Source organism: Marmota marmota, unplaced genomic scaffold (genome assembly GCF_001458135.2).
Source record: "Marmota marmota marmota unplaced genomic scaffold, marMar, whole genome shotgun sequence".
Lineage (NCBI taxonomy): Eukaryota > Metazoa > Chordata > Mammalia > Rodentia > Sciuridae > Marmota > Marmota marmota.
This window is the reverse complement of record NW_025999932.1, coordinates 25,095,700-25,104,752: the sequence shown is the minus strand read 5'-3', so window position 1 is coordinate 25,104,752 and position 9,053 is coordinate 25,095,700. Positions and strand designations below refer to the sequence as shown.

The window sequence follows — 9,053 nt, the reverse complement described above, 5'->3', positions numbered from 1 at the left end:
CTCTCCGCCCGGCGGCGCGAGTTGAGCCGTCTCCTGCGCGACGGCTCTGGGCGAGGGTGCGCTGCCGGCGCCCGACCACAGCTCCGGGCACTCGCTGCTCACGCGTCGATGTGTAGCCACATAGTTATCTATGAACACTCGAGCCGGGGCATTTTTCTCCTGCTTAATGAGGACTTGACTCGGGAGCGAGTGTGAATCATTGCTGGGGCTGGAAAGGAGGAAGGAGGATTTAACCCCCTCCCACCCCGCTCCATGTCCGTGTGTCACTCGGCTCGGTCCACCTGGCGCGGCCGGTCCTGGGGTTGCTGCTGCTGCTGCTGCTGACGACGGAGACGACGACGACGACGGGGGCTGCCGCTGTTGCCCTGAGAGTTTCCTCTGGCTCTGGCCACACAGCTCCTGGGGATTGTTCCTCTTCGCTCCAGAACCTTGGCCAGGCCGGCACTTTGGCTCCAAAATAACTTATTTTTAATACTTTTTGTTTGTTTTTTTGGAAAGCACATCACGAACTAAGCAAAATTGTGAAGGTTTATTTCTGTAGCTTGAAGACTTGTGTTCTTTTGTGTTTGTTTTCTGCGTAAATATCTGGGTATATCTCGAACGGCAAGATGTCCAGTAATGTCCCGGCGGATATGGTAAGTGAACGATGTTATGACACTCTGATTTAATTGTGGTTGCCAATCTTATTTAATCAGAAAGGACGCAGGCGTGGGGCAGAGGTTTGCTGGGGACTGTCGAAAAGCCGGTTTGGAGAAGTTGCAGCTTCTGGTTTCCTCCTTTTAGAAAGTACTGTTTTTAATATAGGTTTTCTCATTTTGGCTCTTTTCTAAGTCATTGAGGACAGCGGAGAAATAGGGAAATGTAGTAGGGGCTTGAAGTGGAGAATACATCTCCCTGTTTGCTAGAAGCCTCTGAACACTTGTATTTTAACGCTTCTGCAAACGTCAGTGACAGTGGGCAGAGCTGAGGACGGGCGTCCGCACTGGAAACCCAGGTAGACAAGGAAACGGGAATCTTGCTCAGTGACACACATGATAATGTGTAGGGACATAACTGATATTTTTCAACAGCAGGGATCTCTTGAAAAAAGTGTACTAGTATATTGCTGTGAGCTTTTTTGAGGGTCGTGGTGAACAAAAACATTTTAAGTTGTTTGGGAATTTTCTCAAATCTCGGCTGACCGTGTATCGGTACTTTTAAATGAGTATTCTAGAGCTTTATAGTGACGGATATTTTAAAACATGTTCTTGAACCTTGGCTACTGAGTATTGAGAACTTGAAACAAAAGTACTCTTGTTTATTGCGCTTTTGTTTTAGTTTATAAAGGTGAAGGTTTTGAGTCTTGACTACAGTTACTGTGTAGCTTTTCCGGGCTGCGAGGTGGGTTTGTGGGAGTGTGAAATTACGCTTTGCAGTGCTAAGGACAGACCTAATGCAATCAACAGGAAGACGAATAATCCTATTGATGAAAGAATTGAAGTTAATGTAATGGTGTTCACATGTGTTAAGTTGACATGTGAGTGTTCGTGCATTCCAGTGAAAAAAACAAAATTAAACTTTGCTGATGATTAAATTTTAAAATGCTAAATATTTCTGTAGGACGACACCACCTTTATAAATTTTAAAATAAGAAAAATTGTACTCTAAATGATGTATTTTGACCTTGGTTTAAAGACATTTTGCTTATGTTTGATTTCACTTCTAATATGCTTTATAAATGCAAAGCAACCACAGTGTTCTGTCTCTGGGGTGGCCATAGGGCAGCCTTACACTTTCCTTCCTGAGTCTTAAATCTCATGCATTGTCCTTTTATTTTTGCCTTCCCTCCTGGTGTGCGCACTTGAGAATAGTCTCTTGCCTGGTAAGAGTGGCTGACATAGTTTGCTCTACACTGCTCTTGAAGTTGCCTAGAGAGGTCTCTAGACAGTGCTTGGAAGTGCTGTTTCCCCTGTTTGATGAGTGATTCTCTGGGCTCATCGCCTCTGGCAAAGATTTGCTCTCTCTAAAGCCTCCATTTTATATCTTCATGTACTAGGCAAGATATGTTCACCTAAGTACCATTTATTCTGTCACAGAAGTTGTAATGAAATAAATTTGTGTCATTAAACAGAGCCACTACTTTCTTTAGGCCCAATGATAATGAAAAGCTGGAATGTGCGTAGCATCAGTGACAAATTGAGATGATTTGGGGAATGGTGTTTCTAAGTCAGAGAGAGGGATTGGAAGATAATGTTAGGATCAGGGGCCTTGGGAATAGGGGCAAGGTTTTACTAATAGCTTCGATTATAAAATATAACTACTTATCTGTTTTAGACTGTATGTTAAGGCCTTGATGATTCTGTGGTGCTTTGAGATCACTTGATTAAAGGTGATATGCAAGGGCAAAGCAGTATTATGTAATAAACATATAATGCCCCAGTGATGCTCTGATGTACTGAGGTATGAACAGGTTAGATTGTTAGGTATTTTTTGTATCTCAGGTTCAACTTGTTGGAAATTAAGATGTTTTTCTTTGTGAAAGTCTTTTAAACCTTCATTTGATGTTACTTATTTTCATCTTTGCTTAAGAAGTGCCTTCATTGGATATATGCTTAGAATTCCCAACTTTTTGAAATATAATAAAATTGGTTAGAAATTGTTGATTAAATGCTTCATATTTGTTCAATTCTTCATACCAATAATTGACAATTGAATACACATTCATGACTTAAAGTGAGAACAGTTAACCACTCTGAATTTGAAAAGCTGGTCTCACCACTCCTACATCTTTCCACAAACTAATATTTCCCTTACAATATAACTAAATCGATTAGGATCTGTGTGCTGTTGCAATCCTCTAACCTTGCAAGTATGAATATATACATTTTTTGCTTGGTGCAGTAAAATGTTATGCTTTCCATGAGTTGACAGCTCGAATGTGTTATTTCAAAGCAAATGTTATGCTCTTTTATATTTTAATGGTGTTCATCAGCTCCATAGGAAATCCTATCCAGGAGCTGGGGTGGGGCAGTGAAATTATAACCCCTGTCCTGTTTTCATTAGCGTTAATTCTTTTTTTGAGCTACAGTAATTTCAATTGATATTTTGTTTTTCTTTTCTGACTGTGGTTATTACTTTAAAATCGATTTTTTTTAGCATCTGTTTTTGTTTTGTAAATGGAGCTCATGTTTAAAAAAATTTTAAGCATTTACTTTTTGTGTTTATCATTAGGAGTCTCACTTTTTATAATTCATACTAAGTCAGTTGTTTGAAGAGGATAGTGGTCCTGTAGTAAGTGGATTTGTAGTACTACTAAAAAAATAATTTGCATTGGTACTCTTCCAATCAACATTCTGTTATGTCCTATAAATATTATAAGTGTGTTTACATGAAGTGCTGGTTTTTCTTTTTCTAAGAATGTTTGAGTTTGAACTACATTTCCTAACATTTTAATGTGGTAACGTGTAAGAAATTTGAAAATATCTGAATAGTATCATTACAATATTTTATATTTAAATGATTCATTTCCTTTATTTTTTTCCAACCAATGTCATAATATATGATGGGCATTATTCATTGTTTATAAGTCTATCATGATTTATGTTAGGGGTTGTAGGTTTTCTGTAAGAATACAGTGATCATTGGTGTTAGTAGTAAGGCCTAAGAATGGGTAGATAAGGCAGTAATTTTGCTTTCTGGAGTGGGAAAGTTATCAATAGATACATTCTTGTATTTAGAAAAGTGGCTTATAAAACATTTGGGGTACTGTTGAAGGCTTTGGACTAAAATTATACTTTATAATATCTATTTCATTAAAAACTCTACCTAGGAAAGAAACTGTGAGGACAATAGCAAAGCATTGCTTGTATATGAAACACTGTAGTTGATAAAACAGTTAAAACCCTGAGTCTTTAAAAATAATTAATGCAGATGTAACAATTTGTAGTCTGGGGTTAAATGAGATAATGACAATTCAAAAAAATTTTTTTAGTATGTTTTATGTGCTTTAATTAGACTATTTTCATTGTAATTTTAATTCTATTTCATTCATGGAAGAAATATTGGAGCCCTCTTGTGGACAGGAAATTACTAAAATGAATTTCCTTTCAAAGTGAACTTCTGTCACTTTTCTGGGTTAAAGTAATATGTCCTGGGCTGGGGATGTGGCTCAAGTGGTAGCGTGCTCGCCTAGTATGCGGGAGGCCCCGGGTTCGATTCTCAGCACCACATAAAAATAAAATAAAGATATTGTGTCCACCTAAAAAACTAAAAAACAAATATTAAAAAAATAAAGTAATATGTTCTGCATACCAGGGGAGAATGCCATGCTGCATAAAATCCAGAGAAAATAAAAATTCTAACATTGAGAGAAGTACATTGAGATCTGATGACAAATGATTTTTCTCTTACAGCTCCTTTTTATTTTTCTTCTGCTGTACTCTTTGTTTTCAAGTCTTAAGTTGGAAGATTTTATGAAGCTGATGGGTAGTTTAAGCACTGTTTGCAAATGTGTGTATGACTAGATGAACGTCTTAATCAGTAATATATTTCTAATTGAATGCTTCTCTAAGTTGCTTTACTTGAATATGCCTTACAGTTGATGTTTTGAATTAGAAGGTTTTTTTTTGGGTGGGGGTGCAGAGTACTGGTGATTGAACTGAGGGGCATTTGACCACTGAGCCACATCCCCAGTCCTATTTTGTATTTTATTTATAGAGACAGGGTCTCAGTGAGTTGCTAAGGCCCTCAATTTTGCTGTGGCTGCCTTTGAACTCATGATCATCCTGCCTCAGCCTCCCCAGCCACTGGGATTACAGGCATTCGCCATCACAGCTAGATTATTATTTTTTAATTCAAAAAACAAATTATTTCCTTCAGCTCTTCTCCTTTCCAGTTCTGAATTCTAACCCAGCTCATGTCCTCTCATCTGTGAAATAGTTTAGTTTATTCTAGCCCATAGTGAACTTTCCTTCCTGTGAATCATTTTACTTCGATGTTTTTGGCATTCTTACATTGGCATCAAATTTATGTGGACATAAGTATCTTTTGTTATATTTTCCATTTTTTTTTCTAAAACAGTAAACATTTAAAAACTATTGAGTGACTCTGTTGACTCATAAGTGTTATTGTCTTTGTTATGGAAGAAGAAATATTGTTCTGTGTTGTTAGAAACTATCAAGTATATGATGACTGCTTCTATTATCAATTTGAATGTGAAAAATATTTTTAATATTAGAGCTTGAAGTTATTTTAAGTTAGTGATAAAATACTGATGACTCTCCTAGTTTTCATAATATGAAACAGTGTGTTTAGGTGACTGATGTATCCACTCTTAAATATCCTCTTTGATTTTTAATTTCTCTTATTCTGGGGGTAAAATGAAGTGGAATGGATAGTGATGTGGACACCTTGGGTAATAAGTCATTCTGAATCAGTGAATTTTCTGAACACATGAAGATTATGTTTTGAAATAGCTTTACCTTAACAATTTCAGATTACTATCTAAATTGTTTAAATAGAATGTGCCATGTATGGTTTAGCTCTTTTTTGGTGAGTGAGAGCCATCGTTTGAATAATATTTAATTCTGCTCAATTAGTGTTTATTGCATACCTGTCTATTTAATGTAGTATTCATTAAGTTATAACTGATGCTCTCAGCACTCAGAGAGGAGGCATGTTAATTGAGGTATGAGAATAAAAATATCAGAACTTCTGTTTATTTATTTTGTGCCCCTATGGCCAAGGGTGAAGGTAAACTTTTGAATTAATATGGAGGCTCTGAGATTTTCCTAGATCCACATTCAGGTGGTCACAGTGAGTGTGGTTTGCTGAGAGAAGAGTGGGAACTCTGTAACGTAGGGTCCAATAGCAGCACCATGAGTTTAAGTTTTTGCAAGTTTTCTATTATGTAGTTATTTAAAAAATATTTTTAAAAGGAAGAATCTATAATATTTAGTATTGAGATGGCAAAGAGAAGTTTTCTGTCAAAGAACTTGAGTTGTGGAACTCAAATATGAATTAGACATTTTTATGACAAAAATTATAATTCTTAAAAAAAAAGGATAGTTCTACACGTTGATCTGTTCTGTCATAAGAAGAGGCTATAATTAGTGTGTTTTCCAAGCAGCTATTTTTGAGAAAACAAACGCCAAGTTGTCTCTTTAAAGGCAATACTGATACTTTAACCCTAAGTGAGAAAGTGCCTGCTTTTCAGAAGAAAGTAATGTTTTGGAGAGGACATTTTGACAGCATGTTTGGTTATTTCCAATTTATTGAAAATCCTCCTTGAAGAGGATTTGGACCCATTTATTGGAATTGCACACACAAAAAGTGAAACATTTATTTAGTTCACAAAAAAAATAGACAATCTGTACAAACAAAATTTTAGTAACGTATCAGATGACTTTGATAGAATGGAAAAGTAGTATGATTTAGTAAGCTAGTAAACAATTCTTTTATATGGATCTGTACATCTTTGTGAGCTAGGATTTTCATTTATGACTTAGGATAACAGCTCTTAAAACCAGTGTCAAAATAGAACTTCACAAACTAGGAAAAACAAGTTTTTTTTGTTTGTTTGTTTGTTTTTTTTGTTTTAAATAAAGAGGCATATTCAATAATAGTGCTTTCATTTAATACATTAATAGTAATATTTTTTTTGATGGCAAGATTTAAACAAATTAATATTTAAAATAGTTAATTTAAATAATATGATGAAATTAAAACTTCTTTTGTTTTAGTATAAGTTTTATAGTATGCATATGAAATATATGATTTATAAATGAATACACATATGGTGGAGGTATGCACTCATTTATTTTATAAGTGGGATAGTCAATTTAAAAATGTGGCTTCTAAATTTAGTGACTTTCAGATTTCTGAGCATTTTAACTTTTTGTTTGATATTTGTAGCTTTTGCCTTGAGCCGTTATTTGTTTCTGTGGTCAGTATGCCTGCCTATCCTTCTCTATTTATAGTTGTTGATCCTAATTTGCAATGGGTGTAGAAACTAGTGTTCTCTAAAGTATGTGTTAAAAAAGTAAATGATGTCTGAGTAGGATTTTTAGGAGTAAAGTAAAAGGCCCTATAGCATAGTAGCAGGGTCTCTATTTTATGGACTTGCTCATATTTATTTTGGTTGCTTAGAGTTCTTTTTATGTGGGGGCTTTATTTTCTGGCTCTTAGCAGAGTTTTGCAGAGATAAGGTGTTATTGTTTTTTTTTTTTTTGTTTGTTTGTTTGTGTGTTTGATGCTAGAATTTGAACCCTGGGCCTTGTGCATACTAAGCACAGGCTCTACCAGTTCCTCAGATTGTCTTTTTTTTATTTTGAGACAGGATCTCACTATGTTGCTCAAACTGGGCTTCAACTGCTGGCCTCTAGCCATCATCTGGCTTCAACCTCCGCCCTAACCCTGAATAGCTGAGACTACAGAAATATGTCACTATGCCCAGGGAAATATAAGATTCTAGACAGTGAACGACTAGGTAGATGATTCAAAATATAAAATTGCCTTTTGATAGCTTTACTTTGATCTAATAAAGGAGAGAATTAATGTTTCTTGTGTACTTGCTATTTACCAGGTAAGTGTTTGGCATTTTCTAAATGATAGTATTTTATTTAATTCTCAGAGTGACCCTGCATAAGTATAGAAACTGCTAATACCCACCTGGTGAAGACCACCAGCTTAGGTGTAGTGATTCTAGTGATTTCCAGCTAGGGAGAGCCCTTACCGGGGGAACCCTGCAGAGTCTCAGAGGAGAGGGGAGGAGTTCTAGAGTTTGGTCCTTGCTGAATGCTTTAAATTAGAGACTAGGGAAAGTGGAGTCCTGGATTGAAGTAAAGGTGGGTTAGTAATTTAGTCTCTCAACAGTCTTTGTTTAGGAGACAGGAGAAATTATGGGAACTGGGTAAATCAATGTTGAAAAGTGGTAATCAGTCAGAAAAGAAGAAGATTGTTAGTTATTTTGAAGTTGTAGTGTGGCCTTAGGAGTAACTTTTGTTACCCGTTCGTTGGTCTTTTGTTGGCCTTTTTTGTATCTATCAGACATTATATTCTGATTTGTATCAAGAGTGTGTGTGTGTGTGTGTGTATATATATATATATATATATATATATATATGTTTTTTTATTTTCTCCCAACTAGGTTCAGAGAGGGTAAGGAACTTATTTGAGGCTACATAACTAGGAAAAAGTTTAGTTAGGGTAGGAGTTTGGTTCTCATAACATAGTGATAAACATTCTGCCCACCCTTCCCTGCTGGTATACCTGACAACAAACATTGCTAAATCCCTCAAGCACATTTTCCTGTGTAGAATGCTTCTGATTCCCTCCAAATGCCTTACTGCAGGCAGTCATTGCTGATTACTTTGAGCTAGCAGTAGTAGAGAAGAAACTCATTTTATGTACCTTATAATATACCATGTCACCTCTGGATGGTAATTTTAGTAAAGGTTGGTTTTCTTACTAATTGCTAAAATTAAAGGGAGATTCCTTTAAATTTGCTGGAACTTTTTGTACATATTCGGTACATAATAGATTTTTCCTGTAACCTGGGCTCTTTGAATGTTTTATATATGTAACAATGTGTAATACATGGACTTTGCAAAGGAGTTCATACTTTGGGGAATTTTATTTTTTCTTCATACTTAACTGCTTATATCATGCAGATTATCTATTGATTGATTCAAATTGATATTTTTAATGGTCTGTTGTCTACAGGTGATTTTCTGACTAGATTTCTTTTTATGACTAGAGTTTGAGAAAATTATTGAAGTCTGGCATTCTATCTTGTACTTAAATTAAAATGGCAGTTCCTTGTGTCTGTACAAAATGTTCTCACGATATATGTTTAGTTTTCTTTAGTATAAATGTATTGGTTTTGCCATAGAAATATTCATGCTTCTTTCATTTAATAAATGAAAAGATTGTAAAAAAAAACTTCACCCATACAAACAAGTACAGAGCCACCTTATAATTTTGAAATGATTCTGGTAGAAATATATATGCTAATTCCATATTCATGAGCATTGTCTTAGTCCCTTTTCTGATGCTATAACAGAGAACCACCCACA

General features: G+C 35.6%; 1 protein-coding gene across 1 annotated transcript in view; it reads left to right on the top strand.

The window, feature by feature from the left end:
- Positions 1-3: 3 nt before the first annotated feature.
- Ubl3 (ubiquitin like 3) overlaps positions 4-9,053 on the top strand; it is a 59,550-nt gene continuing 50,500 nt past the window's right edge. The window contains exon 1 of the mRNA XM_048800777.1: positions 4-635. Within this exon, the coding sequence (XP_048656734.1) occupies positions 609-635 (27 nt within the window). The 5' untranslated portion in view covers positions 4-608. The remainder of the gene's footprint in view (positions 636-9,053) is intronic.